Here is a 27071-nt window from a genome sequence, read left to right as displayed (position 1 = left end):
CCCCGCTGCCTTGAGCGCCCGGCTGGACATCCAAGCTGGACGTCCGAGGTCACGACTTGGATGTCCAGCCGCGCGCTCAAGGCAGCGGGAAGGTCCATGAACGTTTGTCCGCACTGAAGCAAGTACCACACACTAGTTACTCACCGAAATACTCTTCATGTGCAGCTTCAGCTCCTTCTCCAGTTCCAGGGCCAAGGCTTCCAAATTCGTCTCCACCTGGCTGGATCCGCTCTCCTTGCATGGAGTCACCTGGTAGGTGAGCTGGAACTTGTGCAGCATGGCCGATCCTCGGTCGGGATGAGGGGCGGCGGCGGCTGCACCGGCCGGGGTGGCGACTTGTGCCAGCATGCATCCCCGAAGTCGGGTGGGACGGGCTCCTCCGGCAACCCGGAGCCCTGCTGGACGTCCAAGCCGTGACGTCCGGCTTGGACGTCCAGCCGGGCGCTCAGGTTGTGGCGTCCATTCATGGGCCTTCCCGCTGCCTTGAGCGCCCGGCTGGACGTCCAAGCCGGACGTCCAAGGTAGTGGGAAGGTCCATGAAGTCTGGGTGGGTCCGCTCTCCCTGCACGGAGTCACCTGGTAGGGGAGCTAGAACTTATGCAGCGAGGCCGATCCTCGGTCGGGATGGGGGGCGGCGGCGGCGGCTGCTCCGGCCGGGGCGGTGACTTGTGCCGGCACGTGTCCCGAGGTTGGGCGGGACAGGTTCCTCTGGCAACCCGGAGCCCAGCAGGGAGGCGCGGGGCGAGGACAGCAGCAGCTCCAGTTATGCGCTCAGGGAGCCCCTGGAGCTGCGGCTGGAAATGCTGGCTCAGCACGCAGGGGTTGCCGGACATCAGAGGTCGCGGCTTGGAAGTACAGCCGGGCGCTCAAGGCAGTGGGAAGCTGACTGAACACCACACTAACGCCAGGGTCAGGGTAGGCGGTAAATATGCAGGTTAAAGACACGGCAAATAAGCTGGTTAAAAAGGTGATAATCTGGGTGCACGTTACTGTATCGGAGGGAATAGCTAAATCGATCATTAACATATCATATACATGCAGCGGGCGGAGACAGATACACATCCATTTCAGCAAGCAGTAAGGACTCGTAAAACTGGATACTGAACCGCGGGTTCGCCTTACGCGTCCAAATTATGCGTCCAAAGCGGGTTAGAAACAGGGTAACCATGGCCGCGCTTTGCTGTATCGGCCCGCTTGTCTGTTAAAGGGTTGCACAGAATAGTTAAGAAAACATTTTCCCCCCTTTAGAACACAATATGAATTTTGAATCCAGCAATAAGGGCAGAATATGCGCCTCAGTTCTGTGCATTACCTGACAAATAATCACTAGAAACCAGCAGGCCTTTCCAGTTTCTGGATTACAGCCTTCATCACAATGAAGTCCACCACTGTGCTTTACACACTTGTATGCACATAAGTCTATCTTCCTACCGTAAGTGTCATGTTTTCCACATACTTTTCTTGGCTTAGATCAATTAATTTTCCAGAAATGTAATGGTGCTATTGCCAGAGGATCCCTCCCCAATATAGCCAATTCCTTGGGCAAACTGTAGGAACCATAACTGAACTGTCTTTTCTACAATGAACTGATAACAAAGTCCCAAAAATTACAAGCAAGGAGGAGTCTGCATAAAAAGTGTTGCTGGTTAAGATCCAGATGGTTTGTATTGGATTTTGGGGAGTAGTGATAGGTGTGGTATATGTGCATGTTAAGTAGGTAGGTATATATGGTGTTGGATTGTGGGTGTTCAGGGAAGCAGAAGGGCCTTGAGTCAGGAGGTGGCATAGTAGTAGAGCATGGGAGATAATGTTGAAAGGATGGAAGGGGATGCCCATGGTTACCATAATACCATACATATTTAAAATCAGCAAAGACACGTGGGGAGCTGCACGGTTGTAAAGAGACTTACACTGCGATATGCAGTGTAAGTCTCTTTACAACTATGGCTGTAAATTTATTTCTTGTGTTTATATATGAGAATGGATTCTGATTGTTTTTCAAGTACTGGATTGTACATTGTATCCTGTTCACAGCAGTGGTATGTCTTGCTGAATAAATTTTCAGGGGGCTGGCTGTGGATGAGAAAGGGATATTAAGCCGTCCTGGTAAGAGACTGTGTGATTGAGACCTCAGCTGAATACCATCAAAAAGACCGCCAAGGAGTGGGAGGAGAAGCGAGAGAACTGTCTGAACACTTTGAGATGATGGTTGTCCTGTTGGAAGGAACTTGAATGAATATGAATGGAGCCGTGTGATATATTTATATTGAAAAATGGACCTTTAATACCTACAGCTCCTGATGAAGCAGTTTTCTGAGAAACATCGGCCAGTTGTCGAGCTGAGTTTGATCATTGAGAGTGTTGAAGAAATAGAAACATTTATATTTATTACCATGACCACATATCCAAAGAAAGAACAGTAGTTTCATATAAAAAAAAAAGACTGTGACCGGGCGGCCTCCTTTTGAATGTCAGGTGGGCATGCTGTCAGGCTGGATGATGCAGCAACAATCCAACAAAAAAATTTAAAAATTACAAATTTGACAAAGCTTGCAGATATACTCCTGATGAGTGGCACTTCAAGTTCAAAAATAGTCTATTTCCTTTTTGGATGTTAATGATAAAGATATCACTGGGCAACAATGAAAGTGTTACTGACCTAAAAAGGTCCTACTCTGTAGTATCTTGATGTGCTGAACATGAATATGACCATGAAAAGTTTTTATTGGCTCTCGTTTTGAAGATATTTAATATAGTTCACTTTCTATGTTTAGTCGTGTAAATTTATCCAGTAGGACTGTATCAACATCCTAAATCCAGTTTTGGCTCCTCCACTTGTTCTCTAAGGTTCATTCATCTAACCTTCTAGCCTTGAATTATTTTGTACAGTGACACCCTTATTTGCCTTTTGCTCCATGACAATAGTTTTGTGCATTCCATTTTTGTATCAACCCCTTCTTCTTCTGCTTCGTAGTTCAAGATCTTAGCCTCAGCTATCACGTGCGTATTATATTTTCCTCTTCGAAACACTGTTTCATTATAAATTTTAAAAAGTTTTAAATGTCATCTGCTTGTTCATTGGTTAATAATATATTATTCTGTTTGGAATCCAGAGTTCTCTGTAATTGTTCTCAATTGTTCTTTTTTGAAATTCTGTTAATGTTCATTGTAATTGCTTGCACTTTTGAAGCACTGTTTTTGTTCAATGTAAACCGAACTGATTTGTACCCCCTACAAGAATTTCGGTATATAAAACTGCTAAATAAAAATAAATAAATAAATAAATAAGCCTAGAATGATGTAATATTGCATAATACCATCATGCACACATCATCCAGACTTTATTATATCATTTTCTGATGCAATGCAGTTTTACTGCCATACTGCTGCTGAGTAAGCTGACGTCAGCAGTGTACTATATGAAGCCCAGTCAGAAAGGGTGAGCATTTGAAATATTCAAGCTGGCTGACTACTGCTGGACACTCCGCAGAGATGCTCCCGAACAGGTGTACAAGAGACAAGCAAAGAAATCCAAGACGTAGTCTATGACTTCATTTTTCAAACGGTATTAACCGTAGGTCTCCCACTATTGGCATACAATTCAAGATGTAATTATATTATTGCATATTACAAAACATCTAGAGCCAATTTTGCATTTTCACAGTCACATTCATGTTTAGCACATGGAAATTTATAAGAACTGACTAATTTCATTTCCGTAACATGACTTTTGTGAAAATTTGTTGCCCAGTGTATACCATCTATTTCTAAAATATATTATTTTACATCACGATCTAATAAAGGTACAGGTCTAGTTGAGGAAAACTCTATTGGCATATCAACTTTCTTAGAAGAATCAACAGACATTATAAATAATAGGACAACACTTTTTGTATTCTTTAACTTAGAGAGAGAAAGATTTATTATTGGAGAAGTTCTTTAGGAATAATGATCTCAAATTTTGTGGCCAAAGGGTGTTTATTTTTCCAGATGTCTCAAGACCTACGCAGGTTCGTAGGAGACAATGTCTGGCACTTAAAAAAATAGGACTCTGGAAATTGGTGCAACATTTTATTTGAAGTATCATAAGAACATAAGAAAATGCCATACTGGGTCAGACCAAGGGCCCATCAAGCCCAGCATCCTGTTTCCAACAGTGGCCAATCCGGGCCATAAGAACCTGGCAAGTACCCAGAAACTAAGTCTATGCCATGTTACCATTGCTAATGGCAGTGGCTATTCTATAAGTAAACTTAATAGCAGGTAATGGACTTCTCCTCCAAGAACTTATCCAATCCTTTTTTAAACACCGCTATACTAACTGCACTAACCACATCCTCTGGCAACAAATTCCAGAGTTTAATTGTGCGTTGAGTAAAAAAGAACTTTCTCCGATTAGTTTTAAATGTGCCCCATACTAACTTCATGGAGTGCCCCCTAGTCTTTCTAATATCCGAAAGAGTAAATAACCAATTCACATCTACCCGTTCTAGACCTCTCATAATTTTAAACATCTCTATCATATCCCCCCCTCAGCCGTCTCTTCTCCAAGCTGAAAAGTCCTAACCTCTTTAGTCTTTCCTCATAGGGGAGCTGTTCCATTCCCCTTATCGTTTTGGTAGCCCTTCTCTGTACCTTCTCCATCGCAATTATATCTTTTTTGAGATGCGGCGAACATAATTGTACACAGTATTCAAGGTGCGGTCTCACCATGGAGCGATACAGAGGCATTATGACATTTTCCGTTTTATTCACCATTCCCTTTCTAATAATTCCCAGCATTCTGTTTGCTTTTTTGACTGTCGCAGCACACTGAACCGACGATTTCAATGTGTTATCCACTATGATGCCTAGATCTCTTTCTTGGGTTGTAGCACCTAATATGGAACCCAACATTGTATACTTATAGCATGGGTTATTTTTCCCTATATGCATCACCTTGCACTTATCCACATTAAATTTCATCTGCCATTTGGATGCCCAATTTTCCAGTCTCACAAGTTCTTCCTGCAATGTATCACAATCTGCTTGTGATTTAACTACTCTGAACAATTTTGTATCATCTGCAAATTTGATTATCTCACTCATCGTATTTCTTTCCAGATCATTTATAAATATATTGAAAAGTAAGGGTCCCAATACAGATCCCTGAGGCACTCCACTGTCCATTCCCTTCCACTGAGAAAATTGTCCATTTAATCCTACTCTTTGTTTCCTGTCTTTTAGCCAGTTTGCAATCCATGAAAGGACATCGCCACCTATCCCAGGACTTTTTACTTTTCCTAGAAGCCTCTCATGAGTAACATTGTCAAATGCCTTCTGAAAATCCAAGTATACTACATCTACCGGTTCACCTTTATCCACATGTTTATTAACTCCTTCAAAAAAGTGAAGCAGATTTGTGAGGCAAGACTTGCCTTGGGTAAAGCCATGCTGACTTTGTTCCATTAAACCATGTCTTTCTATATGTTCTGTGATTTTGATGTTTAGAACACTTTCCACTATTTTTCCTGGCACTGAAGTCAGGCTAACTGGTCTGTAGTTTCTCGGATTGCCCCTGGAGCCCTTTTTAAATATTGGGGTTACATTTGCTATCCTCCAGTCTTCAGGTACAATGGATGATTTTAATGATAGGTTACAAATTTTTACTAATAGGTCTGAAATTTCATTTTTTAGTTCCTTCAGAACTCTGGGGTGTATACCATCCGGACCAGGTGATTTACTACTCTTCAGTTTGTCAAACAGGTCTACCACATCTTCTAGGTTCACTATGATTTGATTCAGTCCATCTGAATCATTACCCATGAAAACCTTCTCCATTACGGGTACCTCCCCAACATCCTCTTCAGTAAACACCGAAGCAAAGAAATCATTTAATCTTTCCGTGATGGCCTTATCTTCTCTAAGTGCCCCTTAACCCCTCGATCATCTAACGGTCCAACTGACTCCCTCACAGGCTTTCTGCTTCGGATATATTTTTAAAAGTTTTTACTGTGAGTTTTTGCCTCTACAGCCAACTTCTTTTCAAATTCTCTCTTAGCCTGTCTTATCAATGTCTTACATTTAACTTGCCAACGTTTATGCTTTATCCTATTTTCTTCTGTTGGTTCCTTCTTCCAATTTTTGAATGAAGATCTTTTGGCTAAAATAGCTTCTTTCACCTCCCCTTTTAACCATGCCAGTAATCGTTTTGCCTTCTTTCCACCTTTCTTAATGTGTGGAATACATCTAGACTGTGCTTCTAGAATGGTATTTTTTAACAATGACCACGCCTCTTGGACATTTTTTACTTTTGTAGCTGCTCCTTTCAGTTTTTTTCTAACAATTTTCTCATTTTATCAAAAGTTTCCCTTTTGAAAGTTTAGCACGAGAGCCTTGGATTTGCACACTGTTCCTCTTCCAGTCATTAAATCAAATTTGATCATATTATGATCACTATTGCCAAGCGAAATGTTTTATTAACTACCAGGGTAAAAAGTTTATTTTTACTGAGCAACTTCATTTGGATAATTTCCTAAAGGATAAATTGAGCCCAATAGAAAGCCAGGTTATACCAACAGAAATGGCACTAGAGAAAGAGAAAAATTAGTGTCCCTTCTCAAAGTGATTTATTATGAAAATGTATTTGGATAATTTGAGCCCTCATCATTATTAGTTCTTAATAAGAAACGTTTGAGATTATATTATTTTTAGGATATTATTTGGAAGGAATATTATGTTATTTCTTATTAAGAACGCCTATATGTTGGAAAATATGATTTATGTTTGTAATATTTCAAAAGATTTAATAAAGAGATAATTGAAAAAAAATTATTTTCAAAAAAATAGATCTGCAGTACAGTGTTAAATGATCTTGTAACCTCTTATCGAATGTGATGTGATGGATGGATACTGTTCTTATTCATGGTGTATGGGATATCTGTTGATATTAAGGAGGGAAAATGAATCAAAATGTATATGTTGTTCAGTATCGTATGTGGTATGTGTAATAGTCACTGCATGCTAGATATTGATCTTTGTATTATCATTTTCTTTAACAAACAGTTTGAACATTTAAAAATGGCCATGGATTTGTTTTTATGATTTGTCAGTGCAATGTCCTAAGGGGCACATTGTCGCCTTTTCACTTTTCTGCACTGTTGTCCGATGCTTTTCACTATCAGATATTTCAATTTAGTTAGAATGTATGCATTGCTAATGAGAATATTTGAGAAAGCTTCCAAAGCGTTTTTCTCAGTATCTGTGGGATCAATATGGGGTGCATTTATTTGGTGTTTGCATTTTTAAAAACTGTGCACTTTATGCCAGTGAATGGTAACTGAATATAATCAGATGTTCTCCAAATATCTATTGTCATAAAAAGGGATATTTGAACATTAATTGGTGGGTTTTTTTCAAACTCTCATTTAAAAAATATTTAGAAGTGATGTTATCCCTGGGGATTTGTTTTCAATTGGAAATGGGAAAACAAGCATATAAAACAAAAGCAAAGGAAATGAACAAAAACAAAAAAAAAACAACCAAAAGTAGAGAAGAGAGATATCTTACCCTCTACAAAAGGTTCCCATTCATAGAAGCGCCCCATAAAAGGTTTGTTGTTGAATGAGGCACACTGTGCTTCCCTTGCAGCTCTAGCATTCTCAGGACATACCTGTTCAAGCAAACATGAAGAATATTACAGTGCAGAATAACTGTAGCATGAATACGTTTAGCATATATAATATTAAGTCATCACAGATGATCCTAAAAAGAAATGGTCAAATCCAATGTCATTAAACAAAAAAAAACGCAAATTAAACAGAGCTTCTGAACAAGTTTATCGCTTCACATTTACCTTTGTAGACAAAGTCCAAGTTTAAAAATGCATTTGCATATGTTCTCCACATTGTAGCCCAGGGGATTCTGAACCATTTGTACTTAGGTTGTGTGAAACCTGGTGAAAGTTCAATGTTTCTGCATTATTAAAGTTTGTCATTCTCCCCTGATATCTGAGCAATTTAGTTTGCCAGAACTCAAGAGGTAATCTAAATGTTGATATTCAGGCAAATCCACCTGACTTTTATGAATATTTATGAGCTGGCAAAAACTGCCACAATTCATTATACAAAAACTGCTTTTCAGGAGGAATGCTTTGCCAGGTTATACTCTCAAGAGAGAAGTGGGGCTCCCAAGCAGATGAAAGTAACATCTGAGGTGCAGCTATGCTTGGAAAACTGGCGATAACACCATTTATTGGATATTTTATTACTATTTTTACTACAATTTTTTCTCTTAGACTCTTAATATTGCTTGCAGTGGTACTCTTATCATTTATTACCATTTTATAATTGCCTGTCCCCTACTCCAGGCAATGTACAGAAGGAGAGCACAGAGAATCGAATACAAACAAAACAATTGCCAAAAACTAAATAAATGCACTGACAAGAATATCTAAAAAATGTTTGCAGTTGAGAAAATCTCAGCCCTAAAATGCCAAACCGCATAAATAAGGCTTCAAACCCTGTAAAGTCTTCCTATGTACTTAGAATAGAATAAAACTTTCCAAAGTCCTCTGAATTTCACATAAAGTTTACCCAGTCTTTGCTGTTTTAGAGTGCCATAGGACCGGAACAGCACACATCCAAGGCTGGGCTTTGGTTTTAACCAGCCTCTATTTGCTACAAGGATGCACAAAGAGTAAATTAAAAAAATCATTTTCTGACCTCTCATTGACAGCAAGGAATAGACCTTGAAAGTTTCCCCACAAGCAGGTCGATACTGTAACGTGCGGTTGAAGATTTCCCGTCTGTAACGTGCTGGGAGCGCACAATTCGGACGCGTAAGGCGATTCAGCGATACAGTCTCCAGTTTCACGCGTCCTTAGCGCTTCTTAAAACAGACACATAACCCTTTCCGCACGCAGCATGTATATGATATGTAAATGAACGAATTAGCTTTATAATGAAGGAATTAGCTATTCCCCTCCGATACTGTGATGCGCGCTCAGATTATCTCCTTTGTAACCCGCTATTTTGCCGCGTCCTTAACCTGTTAGTTTACTGCTACCCTCTACTTGGTGTTAGTGTGGTGTTCGAAAATTAAAACGGGAATAAAGTGTAAAAAATGGTGAAAAAAAAGTGTAAAAACATTGCTTACCTGCCCTGGCTCCATCCGGTCTCCGGTGCAGACCCAGTCCTGTCCCCTCCTCCCGAAGCAAAAAAAAAAAAAAAAACCCAAAAAGTAGCAAGGCTCGGGCCTGCTACGGTAGTCCCTTCTCCCTTCTCCTCTCCTCCCGGCTTCCTCTGCCTGGATGAATGCACGGCCGCCGCCGGCAGTGAATGAATGCCCGTGCGATTTCGGCGCTCAAGGCATGAGCACCGAAATCGCACGGGCATTCATTCACTGCCGGCGGGGGCCGTGCATTCATCCAGCGGCCCCCGCGGCAGCGAATGAATGCCCGTGCGATTTCGGCGCTCAAGGCAGTCACATGACGTGACGTCACGCCTTGAGCGCCGAAATCGCACGGGCATTCATTCGCTGCCGGCGGGGGCTGTGCATTCATCCAGGCAGAGGGAGCCGGAGGCCGCTTTCGCCGCCGGCTCCCTCTGCCTGGATGAATGCACGCCCACCCGGCCGCCTTGAGTGCCGAAATCGGGAGGAGAGGAGAAGGGAGAAGGGATTATCGTAGCAGGCCCGAGCCTTGCTACTTTTTCAGTTTTGTTTTGTTTTTTTTACTTCGAGAGGAGGAGACAGGACTGGGGCTGCACCGGAGACCGGACGGGGCCAGGGCAGGTGAGCGGGGGCTGAGGGATAGTTTGCCGAGCATCGGGGAACATAACTGTCCACTTCCTGGTACCTGTCATTTCAAATGTCATTTGAAATGACAGATACCAGCGCAGCCGTGAAGAGTTAGGCCCGCGAACCCAGGATACTGTATAGGCGCTCTATACAGTAAAATGGGTTGAGCGGGCCTAACGCTTGCCTAAGGCTTTGCAGCCGCGGCATGCATTTGCATGCAATTAGAAGAGAGTATAGAGCGGTAGGTGAAGAGAACTGTGCGTGCGGGGAACGAGGGTGCGCCTGACACTGCCGCATTGTTTCTACCGCGGCCTTAGAGTATCGACCCGAAGGTATGCTGGAGAATGATCATACAAAGCCTTAATGCCAAGGATTTTAAATTGGGATCTATGAGTGTGAATGGGACAAGGGTGAGGGGGGGGGGGCATGGCACCACAGGTCATCAGGGAATTTGTACACAGGATATGGGAGGGAGTGTGTACACTCTTACAGGGCCTCACAGTCCCTTTAAGACAGCAGCCCTGCTAGCTGTCAGGTACCTTAGCCTGGAAGATTATCCCGGAGATGCAGATGCTCTTGAGGTAATGCTAGCTTTTTTGTGGAAGCACAGATGTGAAGATTTATTTTTATAAGATGCACTACTTCATTACCAAAGTGATGAGCTGTTTTGCATACAATGCAGCTGATTTCATTTTTTACTTGCAATGCACCTCTTTTTTTGTTGAGCTTTAAAATCACCAATAACAAAAATATCAGCAAATACTGCATGTTAAAGGGGAAACAACATCTATTAGCCATTTCTGCGAGTTATATTACATTTTTTTTCAATTAAACAAAGCAAAAAATACAACTTTGCACATTAAGAATATATAGGGATTATCAAATGAAAAGTAAATAGCAAAAACAAATCAAATAGTATCGATCCCTAACTTTTCTAAACAATGGAAAGAGGCAGGATATCAATACAAAAAGAGAAAGGCAAAACATGGAAAGCCATCTTCACTAATAACTCAGCAAAGGTCTCAAATGGGGGCAACAGACACTAGTAGAGACTTTCTAGAATAAACAAAAAAAAGACAACTCAATTGTTCAGGTACAAAAAAGGCAAAGCATTTGTTACCATTCTTACACATTTATATGGGTAGCATAATTTAAAGGAAAATCCCAGGCAATAGCCTCCTGTCTCAAAGCGAGAAACCCCCTCCTCCTTTCTGGGGTTGTTTTGCAATATCAGGAAATACTCTTATTACTTGGCCATAAAAAAGGGAATTCAAATTCCTAAAATATAACTCCATGACCCTACCAAAGACTTGTTTCACAACAAATGAGACAAGAACAGCAGTGTGTTCCATAACCTCTGGTTCAGAGTTCTCCAAAAAATGTGTTAAATTAAACTCATAAGAAACGTAACCAGATTGAGCTTGTGATGATGTTGAATGAGACCCAGGTAAATTGAAGAACCTTGTTAACAGAAGGAAAAATTGGTCTGATTTAAGATGAAAAATTTCCAAGAAGTGATTCTTAAGAATCACATAAGGAATTTCACCCATTATCTTAGGAAAATTAACCAACTGAAGACTTAAATGTCTAGACTCATTCTTCAATGACTCAATCCATCTGGAGATGGAAGTTCTGTCCTTGACCACAGTGGCATTAAAACATTGAATGTTTTTAACATCAGCCTCACATCCAGAGATCTTATTTTGTGCCTCCACAATGAGTTCCTCATGCTTCTTAACAGAGGATTCTAGCTTAACAGCTAGCATGTCAAGTTTTGCAGTACATGTTTGAATGGCTCTCTCAAAACTAGCTGTTAACTCCCACAGGGAGTCCAGGGTGACCACCAGATGCCACCAGATGCCAACCAGTTTGGTTGGCATCCGGAGAGACTTGCCAGCAACAGCCAGTTGCTCCATGAGAGTTCAAAAACCAGAGAAAGAATCCGAGATGACCACAGTGCCTCCAACAACTGTCACCAGCAAATAAGACCACAAAGCATCGTTCAAATTCTCTCCTGCTTCAACAGGTGATGAGACAGCTTAGAGCGCTGATGCCAGACTCTCAGGGGACTCCCTCACTGCAGCTGCATTACCAGTGTCATCAGCCTGCGACTTGGCAAACCCTTGGAGCATACCCTCTCTCTCTCAACCAGTGCTGGACACTGTCTGGGGGGGGGGGGGGCTGAGAGAAGCTTCATCCCCAGGCAATGCAGGCACTCCTCCATCCCAAATCACTATGGGGATTATTTTCCCCGATTGTCAGTGGCTCAGGGGACCTGACCCAAAAGGTATGTAGGATCTGGGGAAAGATCTTAACCTTCCCCTTTCTTTTAGGCGGCATATTGAAGAAGCAACAGGAAGGAAAAACTGGAAGCAGGTTAAGCACGTCCTCACTCGTGTCGCCATCTTGCCTCCATTTCTGCAAGTTATAGTGATTTTTCTGCTTACTATATAGGACCCATAATCTCCAACTTTTAACAGAATCAGTTATAGAGCAATGAGAGGCATCACATTCCAAGAAAGGGATAATGCTAGAAAACAATTGATTGGATAGTTATACTAGGATTTTCCCTATGGTGAAAAGCAGCCACATGTCATTCCACCATTCTCTTTTTAGCCTGCAAAACAAAAGATTACTTATCCAGCAGAAAAGCATCTCTACAAACTGTCAGGTCAATACAGTAAAGTGCGGCCGCGTTTACCCCGCTCCTAAACCACTTTCTACTCACTTTCCGGCCGCGTTAGCCCTTCCTGCGATCCACAATCCCCTTTAACCTACTCTTACCGCGTCCTTAAATCCCCGGGTAACCCCTTCCGCACGCGGCATGTATATTAAATGTAAACGATCGAATTAGCTATTCCCTACCATCCAGTAACGCGCTCCCCGACTATCGCTTTTTTACCATGCCGTTTTGCCGCGTGTTTAACCTGCTAACTTACCGCCTACCCTTACCCCTGCGTTAGAGGCAGGGGTAAGGGTAGGTGGCAAACTTTCCCCCAGCCCCCGCTCACCTGCCCTGGCCGTGTCAATGGATGCTGGTCTCCGGGGCAGCCCCAGTCCTCTCCCCCCCCCCCTCCTCCCGAAGCAACAAAAGCGGAAAAAAAAAAAAAAAAAAGTAGCAACGAAGTGGATGGTTGGGATTGTCAGTCCTCTCTCCCCTCCTCCCAAAGCAAGGCTGCTTTACTTTACTGGATTGACCTGACACGCTTTGAAGCTTTCCCGTATTTTTTCTTCCCCTTCCTCCACTTTCTTCCAGCACTTTGCCTGTTTTCTTTTGGGGGACTCTCGTTTTCACCACATCAATTCCCTGCTCCCCTCAGCAGCTAAGGCCTCCTCCCTCCTCACAGTCCCATGTGTAAAGCAACGACTAACTTTTTTTTTCGCAGCCGCTCGAGATTGCCAGTCCTCTCTCCCCTCCTCCCAGAGCAAGGCGCGAAAAGCAGCCTTGCTTCGGGAGGAGGGGAGACAGGACTGGCAGTGTAAAGCAACGACTTACTTTTTTGCAGCCCTCCTCCGAAGATGGACAGCGGCTCCCCTGCCTCCCGGAGGCGAAGATGGATGCCTGCATGGGCGAAAGCGGCCCCTGTGCGTGCAATTGGGCCGCTCAAGGCGTGACGTCATGACGTTTGGCGTCACGGAATGTGACGTCACGTCTTGAGTGGCCCAATTGCACGCACAGGGGCCGCTTTCGCCTGTGCAGGCATCCATCTTCACCTCCGGGAGGCAGGGGAGCTGCGGTCCATCTCCGCCGATGTCCGTCTTCGGAGGAGGGCTGCGAAAAAGTAAGTCGTTGCTTTACACTGCCAGTCCTGTCTCCCCTCCTCCCGAAGCAAGGCTGCTTTTCGCGCCTTGCTCCGGGAGGAGGGGAGAGAGGACTGGCAATCTCGAGCGGCTGTGAAAAAAAAAGTTAGTCGTTGCTTTACACATGGGACTGTGAGGAGGGAGGAGGCCTTAGCTGCTGGGGGGAGCAGGGAATTGATGTGGTGAAAACGAGAGTCCCCAAAAGAAAACAGGCAAAGTGCTGGAAGAAAGTGGAGGGAGGGGAAGAAAAAATACAGGAAAGCTTCAAAGCGTGTCAGGTCAATCCAGTAAAGTAAAGCAGCCTTGCTTTGGGAAGAGAGGAGAGAGGACTAACAATCCCGACCGTCCACTTCGTTGCCTTTTTTTTTTTGCTTTTCGATTTTTCGATTTTTTTCCGCTTTCGTTGCTTCGGGAGGAGTGGGGGAGAGGACTGGGGCTGCCCCGGAGACCAGCATCCATTGACGCGGCCAGGGCAGGTGAGCGGAGGAGAACCGTCCACTTCCTGGTACCTGTCATTTCAAATGTCATTTCAAATGACATATACCAGCGTGTCCGTGAAGCGTTAGGCCCGTGCACCCAGGTTACTGTATAGGCGCTGTATAGCGCTCTATACAGTAAAATGGGTTGCGCGGGCCTAACACTTCACGGACGCTTCTTAGACGCAGCTTGCATTTGCAAGCTATTTACATACAGGATCGAGCGGTAGGTGAGCTGGACTGTGCATGCGGCAAACGCGGGTGCACCGGGCACTAACGCAGCTCTTCCTACCACTCGTTACTGGATTGACCTGTAGATGACTCAGCCCGTCTTGCTCCACCCTGGATTTATGCCACAGGTGTTCAGAGTGCTGATTTCCTGCTTTAGCAATCACAGTCTTCATCAAACCAGGAAGAGCATTAGTCAGTAGCCCCTTCCTCAATCAATCCCAACCAAGTTTAGTTCTTCCCAATCATGGCCTCACATGTGGATAAAGGTGAACCGGTAGATGTAGTATATTTGGATTTTCAGAAGGCGTTTGACAAGGTCCCTCATGAGAGGCTTCTAAGAAAACTAAAAAGTCATGGGATAGGAGGCATTGTCCTTTCATGGATTACAAACTGGTTAAAAGACAGGAAACAGAGAGTAGGATTAAATGGTCAATTTTCTCAGTGGAAAAGGGTAAACAGTGGAGTGCATCAGGGATCTGTACTTTGTCCGGTGCTTTTCAATATATATAAAAGATCTGGAAAGGAATACTATGAGTGATGTTATCAAATTTGCGGATCATACAAAATTATTCAGAGTAGTTAAATTACAAGCGGATTGTGATGCATTACAGGAGGACCTTGCAAGACTGGAAGATTGGGCATCCAAATGGCAGATGAAATTTAATGTGGACAGGTGTAAGGTGTTGCATATTTATTTATTTTAGATTTTTATATACCGGCATTCGAGACAGCAGTCACATCATGCTGGTTCACATAAAACAGGGGTGCAAAGTAAACATAACAATAACAATGGTGCTGAAAAGGCAGTTACATATAACACGGTGATAAGAACTTGGCTTAGAGGAAGAGAAAGGACAGGTTATTAATTTACACAAGTAAACGATAGGAGATAAGGTCGACCATGGTGTAGATGGAGATTAGGGGTGGCTTGGAAGTATTAGATCAATTAGATCAAGGAAAAATAACCCTTGCTGTAGTTACACGATGTTAGGTTCCATATTAGGAGCTACCACCCAGGAAAAAGATCTAGGCATCATAGTGGATAATACTTTAAAATCGTCTGCTCAGTGTGATGCAGCAGTCAGAAAAGCAAACAGAATGTTAGGAAGGGAATGGTTAATAAAACAGAAAATGTCATAATGCCTCTATACTGCTCCATATTGAGACTGCACCTTGAATACTGTGTACAATTCTGGTCGCCGCATCTCAAAAAACATATAGTTGCGATAGAGAAGGGCAACCAAAATGATAAAGGGGATGGAACAGCTCTCCCCAATGAAGAAAGGCTGAAGAGATTAGGGCTCTTCAGCTTGGAGAAGAGACGGCTGAGGGGGGATATGATAGAGATGTCTAAAATCATGAGAGGTCTAGAATGGGTAGATGTGAATCAGTTATTTACACTTTCGAATAATAGGAGGACTAGGGGCATTCAATGAAGTTAGCAAGTAGCACATTTAAGACTAATCGGAGAAAATTCTTTTTCACTCAACGCACAATAATGCTCTGGAATTTGTTGCCAGAGGATGTGATTAGTGCAGTTAGTGTAGCTGGATTCAAAAAAGGTTTGGATAAGTTCTTGGAGGAGAAGCCCATTAACGGCTATTAATCAAGTTTACTTAGGGAATAGCCACTGCAATTAATTGCATCAGTAGCATGGGATCTTCTTAGTGTTTGGGTAATTGCCAGGTTCTTGTGGCCTGGTTTGGCCTCTGTTGGAAACAGGATGCTGTGTTGCGATCCCCCCTGTTGCTGCGCTACAGGAGGCATCTTACCTTCCTCCAGAGGCCGCTCTGAAGCCAGGGCCTCGCCTACGCACCGTCCGGGACTTGCTCCAGGGCCTGAGAGGCCTAGCTGTTCCTGTGGCTTCGTGCCTGTGTTTGGACTTCCTGGTTTCCAGCCACGCCCGTTTCTCTAGGGGCTGGCCCACAGCTCTCTACCCCAGTTATAGGACCAGCGGTGGGCGGTCCTGGTAAGCTCCTCCCAGGGAGTTGCCTTCTACCTCCAGTATTTAAGGACTTTCTGTTCACTTGCAAGAGGCCGGCGGATCAAGCTCTACAGTTGTCTGTAACCTTGCCTGATCCAGGTCTACCGTGGTCTGTCTTGCTTAGATGGTACCTTGTCTCGATGTCTGTTTCTGACCTTGCCTAGATGTCTGTTCCTGTTCCTGCCAGCCGTAAGGGCTTCGGATGTCAGTATCCCAGCATCGGAGTTCCTGTTCGCCTGGGTCTTCCCCGCACCCTCCTTTCCTCAGCGTGGTCCGCGACCAGCCTTCCTGGGCTGTGTAGGGCGCGTCTGGGACGGGGTGGTCCGTGACCAGTCTAGCTGTGCTGGCTGAGTAGGGCGCCCTGATGGACAGTGCCATGTTTCCATCCAGCCTTGTCTACAGTGTCTTGCTTCAGCCCTTGCCCGGATGTCTTCGTGTCTCTGCCTTGACCTACGTCCTCGTCTGGTTCCTGAGCCTTCTGTCCTGTTGGGCCCTGGAGTGGCCAACAGGAGGGATTCGTCCCACGGGCTCTTGAGCTTCTGCCAGCCGAAGGGGCTTCGGATGTCAGTATCCCAGCATCGGAGTTCCCGCTCGCCTGGATCTTTTCTATGTCTCGCTTCAGCCCTTGCCCTGATGTCTCCAACGTCTTGCTTCAGCCTCTCTTGGATGTCTGCTTCAGCCCTCGTCTCACGTCCTCAGTGTAAGGACTCTGTCTGCCCTCACCTCTGTCCGGCCTGCTGCCCATTGCCGTACCCAGCGGCAGGTCCAAAAGGGCCGGGAACAGTCGGAGGACCGTTCATTAGTCAACTTCCCCGTGTTGGCTACCATGGGCATGCAGGTCCGGCTGAGGGTCGGGCTCCCTGCTTCTGTTCCTGCCTGCCTGGCTCACCATGCCTGCTCAGCTCACCTCCCACGGTGTGGCTTGGGGCTCCTCCTTGAGTCTTGCCGTGGCCCAAGGGCTCACCACCCGCTTACGACGACCGCGCCCGCGCGCGCTCGTAACATGCTGGGCTTGATGGCCCCTCAGTCTGACCCAGGATGGCAATTTCTTATATTCTTATGTTAATTCACAACCTCTTAGTTGTTCCATTGTCTGGGTATCCTGTCTATCTGGACTACATTGTAAGCTGAAAGGAGCAGAGACAATATACTATGTGTTTCTATACAGCACTGCAATCATCTGATATGCAGCATACAAATCAAACAATAATAATGATAATTAAAAACGTGCCCTTCATTACCTTTTAGAATTCTTCTATTTACCCTTTCCCAGTACAACTAGAACTGGCACACACAAAATCTGACTCAATAACTCCTAGTATTATTATGTATTGTGTATAAGGAGAGTAGTTGCATAATAGTTCTCAGACTTTAGCCCAAAAGCAGACAGAAAATCTCAAAGGTCTGCTCAGAAAACCTGTGGGTGTCCCAGACACTGCGCCCAAGCCAGTGTCACTGTGTATGCACATTTACAGATATACTTTTGAAAATAGAAGTAATGTGCAGAAATCCATTCCCTGCTCCAACTCTGCCCCCTGGAATGCCTCTTCCTACTGTGGGTATGAGTACATGTAAAAGTGCATTTTGATAGTACTTTTATCCTCATCTAGAGCACTATGAAAATCAAATACATAAAAGGACAATTAACAGGTATTTCCATAGTTATCCTGCTACATTTACAGTTTCATTTCATTTAATAAAATTTATTAAACGCCCAACACAAAAAGGCCTGGGCGATATACATAGAAACATACATAGTGATAAAAAACAAACATTACACTTATAAATATCAGGTTCCATAGGAACCATACCAAATTATACCAAACAAGCATACGGAGGTTATCCCTATACACTAAATACAATATCACAATAAGACAATCAGAGTGATAAACAATTCACACTTCCATGGGTTCACAATAGTATTGTAAAGCAGACACATTGTCTTTATACAGTATTAAACACACGAGTCAACAAATAACTCTTAAATGCCTTCTTAAATTTTTTAACATCTTCCAGCTCCCGAATTTCAAAAGGGATAAGATTCCATTGAACTGGAGCCGCGATGGAAAAAGAAGTTTCTCTAGTATTAGCAAGTCGAGCCTGTCTAACTGTAGGAATTTCTAATAAATTAAATTGTGATGATCTTAAGGATCTAACAGGCTTATGAATACGTAAAAGAGCATTAAATCAAACAGATGACTCAGAATCACGTAGTTTATACACTATCATGCCTAACTTAAATATAATACGCTCATGAACAGGCAGCCAATTAAGTTTGGCTAAAACGGGTGAAATCCTATCAGAATGTTTAGAGGCAGAAACGGCTCTAGCAGCTGAATTCAAAATTAATTGAATCGAGTGGATTACAGTCTTAGACAGACCAATATATAGTCCGTTACAATAGTCAATGTGTGGAAATATTATAGCTCACACTACCACAGTGCTAAAAAGTGTCCCCTTTGCTGAGCAACTAACAGGCTGTTATGATATTGAGGTGTTTGGTGGATTCTCAGGGGCAACAGTGATGTTATCTCCTACGGGGAGGAGCCCTGTAGGGAGACTGTTACACCAGGCTAGACTCAATAGCCCAGACACAGAGATAGTTTCTTTTATTGTACAGCTAGGATGACCAGAGGTGGCAGTAGAGAACAGGTTAGCTGGTAGCAGTCTGTCATCCTTGGCAAGGGAGACCCATCCCACAATGGTGGTATAAGGCCCTGATGCAAATGTCCAATAAGGCACTGTAGGAAAGAAAGTCTGGCAGATGTTAAACACACGCCCGTAGCTGAATAGAGAGAATCCCAATGAGCAGTAGAGAGGATATGTGCTAGCAGTCCATGGTCCTCGGCAGAGAAGACCCGTTCCACAATGGTGGTGTAGGCCCGATGCAGAGAGGTAGCGAGGAACTGATGAGAGACAGACTGGTAGAAGTTGTACTCACTCTCTGTAGCTGATAGATGGATTTCCAGCAGGTTGAAGAATGGAGCAGGCACCAGGAAAGACACACAGGCCCTCGCAGAGCGAGTATCTGTAAGAGGATAGGCACCTGTAAATAAGCAGAGGGCCCCCTGAGGACTGGGTACCCAGGTTAGAGAACCCCAAAGGATGAAGATAGGTTTCAGTGGATAAAAGTGGCAGAGTAGCTTCAGACCGGGGCATACCGATCCTTGCTAACTCGGCGAGAGTCAGCAAATGGGCAACCTTAAATATGTGGAAGCAGTGATGTCACTCAAGGGGGACGCCCTCGAGGTTCACGCCAACACTGCAACAAAAGTAGGGACGCGTGCGTGCGCCCTAGGAGACCTTTGGTCAAGATGGCCAAACGCCGCACCAGAGCCACTCCAGGGAAGCTGGTGGGTGTGGCAAGGAGACGCCATGGACGCCATTCTCCCGAGGCATGTCGTCAAAGTCGTCTGAGCCTGACGGATGCAACACAGGCCAATGCAATATCAGCACATAACATATGCGACTAAATTGGGCGCACTCACGTCCACCTGTCCTAGTCAATCAATGCAATAGGCAAATGAGCTGGTGTGCTAAAAGGGACATGCAATGGGTAATTTGCACGTGCCTAGCACTCTGCATCGGATGCCCAGGAAAAGTGACTGTGCGTCTACAACAGCCTGGCCAGAGCTCCGTCCCCACCACTGGCAGGGCTGTTCCTGAATGGTCCATTTCATTGACACTTGTCAGGAAGGACAACCTTCTGAAAGGGGATTGGTCCTTTCACTGACATGTGACAATGAATGGACTAATTGGCAGGAAGTGAAGGAGTGAATACATTAATATCATCTGCCCAACATTCATTTCCCACCTTTACTCACTGCCAGCATGGGTTCTGATTGGGCCAGACCTTGGGGATGCTGCTTTGTGGTTCCCCCTACTTAGTATTGCCAGGATACTAATAGGAGGAATCATAGAAAGCAGGATTTTGTGTTTATTTTATTTTTTTTTTGTCAGCCCTTGAGCGCCTATGCTTTAATGCCTGCTCCTGGGCAGGTGTTAAATTTGCACCATTAAAATGGATGCCGTGGCCACACAGCAATTTTTTTGCATTGGGGGTAATAGCTAATATGAATTTACAAGTGATGAGCACTATTAGCTGTGCATTGGTTTGACACATGTTTCGGACGCGCTAATCCCCTTATTGTATGAGGAGTTTTGGATGTGCGTCAAAGCACGTGTAAAGCTGTGCGCTCAGCCAGCACACTATATTGCATCAACCTATTAAAATAGTCATGGGGAGGCAGATATTCATGTCTGCTTAACCAGATAAACATCAACTTATCCAGTTATGTGGTGGTTGCTGAATATCCTGTTATATATTCAGTGGCTGCCAGCTGGATAATCCAGCTATCTGGCTAACTAGATAGCCAGACATCCAGTGGGCGGGCAATGAGTGTAACAGAGCAGGGGGTTGGGATCCTCTTGGGTGGGCCACTGGAGGTCTTTCTTGCATTAAGTCCATGAGAGGAAAGGGCAGCACCAGATTCAGTGCCGGGTTTTACTTCAGGATCAAGATTTGGAGGTGGGTGGAAGAGAGGGAGACTGGAGGGGTGGGATAGGGGCACAATGTCTTTTCTGAAACTGCTGAATATCTGACTTAGCCAGACAAAAATCTAACTGGTTAAATTACTAATAGGTGAATTTTCAGCTACTATCTAATTGGCTAGGTTGAGGATGAAAATTTGTCTAAACTTGGCTGAAAAAAAAAATGTAACCAACTTTCTCAGGCTCTGAAAATTGCTCAGCAAAAACTCATTGTCCCACAATTTGCTCTCTTATCTAGCAGTGCTCTTGGGAGGAAAAGTGGCTTAGTGGTTAGGACAATGGACTGAAAACTCAGGGGAAGCCAGGGTTCAAATCCTTCCCATCAGTGTCTTTCTAATCTGTATAAAGGTGAAGGTAATGTGCAAAGGCATTTTCATGAGTAAAAAACAGTGCTTTACACACAGGAACTGCCCGACATGTGGGTAAACCTAAGCACATAAAGTCTGTTTGCTTGCAGGGCATAGAGGCATTCCAGTAGGTAGGGTATGCACTTATGTGCATACTTCTGTATTTTCCAAAGTATGTGTGTAAATTTTCCCAGGAAATATCTGCGCACAAATATGCAGGTGTAAAATGTGTGCAGGTAATTTTGGTGGGATAATTCTCAAAAGGAAAGTAGGCTTGTGCTCTCTCTTCAAACTAGAGAAACTTAGGTGCATATATGACTGCAAATTTATGCAAGATCTTACAAAATTACCCCCAGAGTGGACTGTCAAATGATTTACCCAGATAACTAAGCAGTTAACTGGGCACGTTTGTCGATTTAAAAATGGCCCTCCCCTTCGGTGGTTAAAGATACCTGTGCTGTTTGGCAGCATGCATGCTCACCCATGCCACAGATGGACAGGGCCAGGGGGCGGGCACAGCTGGAAATGCATGCAACAAGCTGACTGTCTCAAATCATAGGACCTATGCTGCAGACCCTGGACTACCTCCACTCTGTCTATATCCTTTCAGAGCATTGACCTCCGGTCTCACTAATGACCTGCACCAAGGCACTATCTCCACCTGAAGCTATGCATTGCCAAAGGTACTATTCATTTATCACCAGTTAGATTTATGTGGATGTTTTAGGTTTTCTACTAAAATAAGCAATAGGTTTAAACAACTCTCTCAACCTTTGAAAAATTAATCGTATTGTTAATATTTTGCAGAAGAAATTTTTGTCTTCCTGAGTTTGAAGGAATAGCAGCACTTTTCCCTCAAACTCAGGAAAGAGGTTTCTTTTGTAGAAGTAGCCTGATAAAACCTCCCAAAGAAATGCACTCAACTTTAATAATGAAGTCTAGGAGGCCTATGTCAGTTTTCATTCAGCAATACAATGAGCCACTACCATGCCAACTTGGAGTGCAAGCTAATTTGCATGCAATTAGAAACAGGCTTGTCAGAGAAAGAACAATGCCTCTGACTAAAATACCATCTGCTCTTATGTTCATTCACAGAAGTTTGGGTTTTTTTTTTAAAATGAAAACCAGTGTCGTCTTTCTCTGAGCTGAAAGCAATACTCTTGATTCACCTGGAGCCCTGCTACCAAAGGGACTACATACAAAGAAAGTGTTTAAAACTATGTGCTAAACGTGCTTACAATTTTGAGCACAGATGGTAAAACATTACTTTCCTACACATAACACACAAGCACCATCCCTCTCTCATATACACACACAGAAGGACCCTCTTTCTTTCACATAGAGAAGCACCCTTCTTCTCTCACATACATACATGCACACACACACACACAGTCCCCCAGCTGAGCAGCTCCAGTCTTCAGCCCTGCCGGCCTGGTTTCTGCTGGTGGCAGCCAGCAGCTCCAGTCTTCAGCCCTGCTGACATGGTCTCCAGCGGTGGCCAGCGTCTCAAATCTTAAGGCCCACTGGTCTGCAGCTCCAGTCTTCAGCCCCACCAGCCTGGTCTCTGGTGGCAGCCAGTGGCTCAGTCTGATATGGGTTGATGTTGGACACAGTGGCTCTGCAAGCATGGGGCTCTGCAGACAATCAACACCAACCATGTGATTGGCCCTACTGGCCCACCAGGGCATGCCTGAAGCCCCATAAGGCTAATCCACCTCTGCCTGTGATGTTATAAAATTACCCACAGAAAGGTTAATTTTCGATAGTCTGCATTACTGGGTATGTTCCTGCATAAGTAGTTGTGTCTAAAGTTTTGCCTGCATTTTATAAACTATTGCATTTCTCTGCCCCAAATGTATGTGTGCATGTTCCAGAATGTATGCATTTTTTTATGCCGGGATCCATGTAATTTCTATACTTAGTTTATATACCACTTTTACAACTAAGAAGTTGGTCAAAATGATTTACAATTGTTATATACATAATAAAATTAAGGTAAAAGCATAAGACAGGAAAATTTCAAGTACAGAAACTAGGAAAGAAAGTGAGAACAGAGGTTTAGAGTAGAAAAAGGCTCCAAAAGATGGTAATCAGAGAACAGAGTCATAACAGTGCCTATTGAGGAGTCAAAAGAGAGCTAAAGGCCGCTGAGAAAAGGAATATCTGCAGATTTTTTTTTTAATCTGTGTGATGTTGTTTGCCTTAGTTGATCTGGAATTGCATTCCAAAGCACAGGGCTGGCGACAGAGAAAGCTTCAAGGAGGTTTACATGTTAGGTGCGCAATTGTCTGCTGGGTTGGTAATACAAAAAAGCAAGCATAGCCATGCTGAGGTATCATTATGGATTAGATTGTGAATAATGGATAGAATTTTGTATTGTATTCTGTATTTGGAAGCCAGTGTAATGAATGTAGGATTGGGGTTATGTGTTCTTTCCATGAGGTACCTGTCAGGATGCATGCAGCTATATTTTGAATTAGTTGTAAAGGGTGAAGTGCATTTTCATGAGGGCCAATATGGGTGTTATAGTAGACTATACTACAACACCCATCTTGGAGAACACTATGGAAATCATTGGCAAATAGTAAAGGACAGAAACATTTTAGAATGTGGAGTTTGTAGAGGGATTTTCTAACTGTGTTGGAGATATGGAGGGACATAGATAAGCATGAATCAAGGAGTACTCTGAGATTATGTGCTTTGGAAACAATAGGGATTGGTAAATCATCTAATTGTAGATGTGAGGGAGATCTGCAAACAGAATGAGGAATGGTTGATAAGTGTAAAATGTCTGTTTTGGAGGTATTTAATTTGAGATGTTGTGTGATAGTATCAGCCATTACCCAGCTGATGGACTCCAGACAGGCTTTTCAGGGTCCAGTGTTTGGAAGGGACACTCCCATGCACTGAAAGACTCCAAGGGAAGTAATTTGTAAATTCATCCTCCGGTTACGCAAGTGGGGTTCAATCCTCTGACCCTCAATGTCTGGCTGGCTAGGAGGCAGAAGCTCCTCAGCTGAGCCACCAGCTCTAGCTGAGCTTGGCTTTGTGACTAGAGTCCCAGCCTTTACAACATATTCCTCTTTTTGTACAAAAAAAAGAAGTCCCAACAAAACAGTCAAACAAAAATCCAAGTTAGGCCCTGTTGACCTATCTGCCACCTCCCACATATCTCTGGGCCTTTACCACTCCTCCCAGAGATAACTCCACCCACACAGCAGTTTTCCAGAAATAGTTCACCAGCAGAAAAGAAAACAATCCAAAACAAAATAGAAGTCTCTGTGCTACCAGACTCACCATTCTTGGCACCACAGTTGTAGTCCTTCCCTCACTCTCTCCAGCATAGACAGCTTCCTAGAAACAGAGTCCTTTCCACGACAGCCATCACAGTCCAGGATCCAGCCTCTTCAGTCCCCAGAAGGAGACTGAGACTGCTCTGGCTGAGGCTAGGTTTTAGAGAGTGGAGGCTCCTCCCCTTGTGGCCACAGATTGGCTCCCAGGTCTCTACCCTCTTCCTCCCACACCTGTGTCTCTTGCCTCTCTACTTCTGGGGGAAGGAACCAGTGTGACTACCTGGCTCTTTGTCTCCTGTTTTTCCTTCCCTCTTGAATTCCTTCCCTGGGGCTTTTAGTTCCAGGGGGTTTTAGTTCCTGTGGTTTTAACCTTCCTCCCTGGGCCGGTACATAGACCCCATCACAGATAGCCATGAGTTAATTGTTTTAATATGAAGGGATACAGTAGCGAGGGTATTTAACCAAGATATAGAATATGATACAAAGAACTGGATGTCATCTGCATAGATCTTAAATTGAATGCTGAGACTATTGAGAAGATGGCAGAGTGGTATTAGGTAGATGTTGTATAAGATAGCGGAAACAGATGAACCTTGAGGTACACCGGAAGAAGGGGTGTACTAGTCAGATGAGTAAGGACCAATGTTAATCTGATGTGCACAATTAGATAAATATGAGCTGAACCAATTTAGTACAGTGTCTGATATGCCAGTGGATTGTAATTGATGAAGAATTTTATGGTCAAGTGTGTCAAAAGTGGCTGAGATATCAAGAAGTACTAGGATATAATCAGTGTTTCTGTCAAATTCTCATAGCAATGTGTCGAAAGAGGAAAGTAATAATGTCTCAGTGCTGTGGTTCTTGCAGAATCCATGTTGGTTTGGATGAAGAAGAGAGTTTTCAGATAGATATTCATAGAGTTGATGTAAAACTACAGATTCAAATAATTTAGCCAAAGAGGTGAGAGATGCAATGGGATGAAATTGGTAACTTTTGTAATGTTCTCATTTTTTTTCTTGGGGATTGGGCGAATGCATGTCTGTTTTAGTAAATCTGGGAAAATGCCAGGGTCTAAAGATTGGTTTACAGGGTGGCTTAAAAAAGGGCTGACAAGTTCGCTTAAATCTTTTAGAAGTTGGCCGGGACAGGGGTTGAAAGAGAGGTTGATATTTTGACTTTATGTAGAATGTGGGTGATAGCGGAGGCACTTACGTGCGAGAAAACAGGCCAGTTGCACTCTGGAGGAGGGATAATTGACTGATGGCTGGAGGGTTGCAGAAAACTACTGGTAATCTTAGAAATTTTATCTTGAAAGTGGGTTGTGATACGGTTGCAAAGGGAATCATTAACTTCAGAGAGATCCAGTTGAGAGGTAGTTGTTAAAGATTTTACAATGTTGAACAGAACAGAAAGGTTTCCATTGGCGGCAGTTATTCTCTGGGAATAATACATTTTCTTAGCAATGTCTATTTTTTTTTATATTTCCTCAAACAGGTGAAATATGAGTTTTTAGCAGAGGAAGTATAATGTTTACGCCAGTGTCGTTCAGGGTGTCTGAGTACAGATTTCAGAGTTTGTAAGGAATTGGAATACCAAGGGGCACGGGATCTCGCTTTTACAGTTATAGGAACTAGTGGAGCTGTAGTATTTAGAGTGGTGTTAATTGCTGAGTCCCTAAGTGAAAGTGTGTTATTTATGTCAGAATTTATTGTTATGGGCATTTTAGGAAGAAAAGCTTCGATAAATGATTCTGTGGTGAATTTCTTTCTTCTAAGATGACTCATTGATAGTCTTGAAAATTAAGGAATTGTCTTTAATGTTAGTGGAAAGGTGGATGAGCGAGTGGTTGGACCAGGGTACAGGGTTTATGGAGAATCTATTTGGAGGAAAGGAAATGAAACTAAGATTGCAGAACACTAAGGGGCAGATTTTCCAAAGGTTTACGTGTTAAAGGTGTTTAGCTTTAAATATTTAAAATGTGTGTGTGTAAGAGGTGGCACACTGAAACGCTCAGGAGCACAACAAAGGGGCATGTCCCTTTGTTATGCTCCTTCGGCACCAGGCCCCTCAGTCAACGCTTTGGGCCATTTAAGCCGTCACCCTGAATGATTTCAGAAAGGGGGGTGGGGCGGAAAAACCCACACAACAGCAGCAGAACGGCTTGGGCCAATGGTGGAGGCAACAGACAGAGTTCAATGAGGCAGGAGCACAGCTCTAGAAGGAAAAGTGGAGTTGGAGTGGAGGCACAGGTGCTAGACCCCTCCGGCAATGCTTCAGACCCGTTAAGCATCGCCCCTGGTTGATGCCGGAAAGGGGGCGGGGCAGGAAAACCCGCACGGCAGCAGCAGGACGGCTTGGGCCGATGATGAAGGTAACAGACAGAGTTCAATGAGGCAGGAGCATAGCTCTAGATGGCCCTCAGTTTATGCGCTAACACAGGTATTTTATAAAGTTGATTGATGAATCCGTGTACCTCGCTTAGGAAAATACTTGTCCGCATGTTTCCAAGCACCTGTTGACCAAGACCTCCACCACTTGACCTAAGCCTTCCACCTGGTCACTCACAAACTCCACCACTTGCTATAGACCCCACTTCAAAAAAACTGCAAAC

General features: G+C 43.9%; 1 protein-coding gene across 1 annotated transcript in view; it reads right to left on the bottom strand.

Moving 5' to 3' along the window:
- The window catches only part of THSD4 (thrombospondin type 1 domain containing 4), a 1544828-nt gene that overhangs the window by 1080201 nt on the left and 437556 nt on the right, over window positions 1-27071 (bottom strand). The window contains 1 exon segment of the mRNA XM_029575745.1: window positions 7549-7651. Coding sequence (XP_029431605.1) covers window positions 7549-7651 — 103 coding nt within the window.

The sequence above is a fragment of the Rhinatrema bivittatum genome, chromosome 13 (assembly GCF_901001135.1).
Source record: "Rhinatrema bivittatum chromosome 13, aRhiBiv1.1, whole genome shotgun sequence".
Taxonomy (NCBI): Eukaryota; Metazoa; Chordata; class Amphibia; order Gymnophiona; family Rhinatrematidae; genus Rhinatrema; species Rhinatrema bivittatum.
The sequence above is the reverse complement of the archived record's forward strand: the minus strand, read 5'-3'. Positions and strand labels throughout refer to the sequence as shown.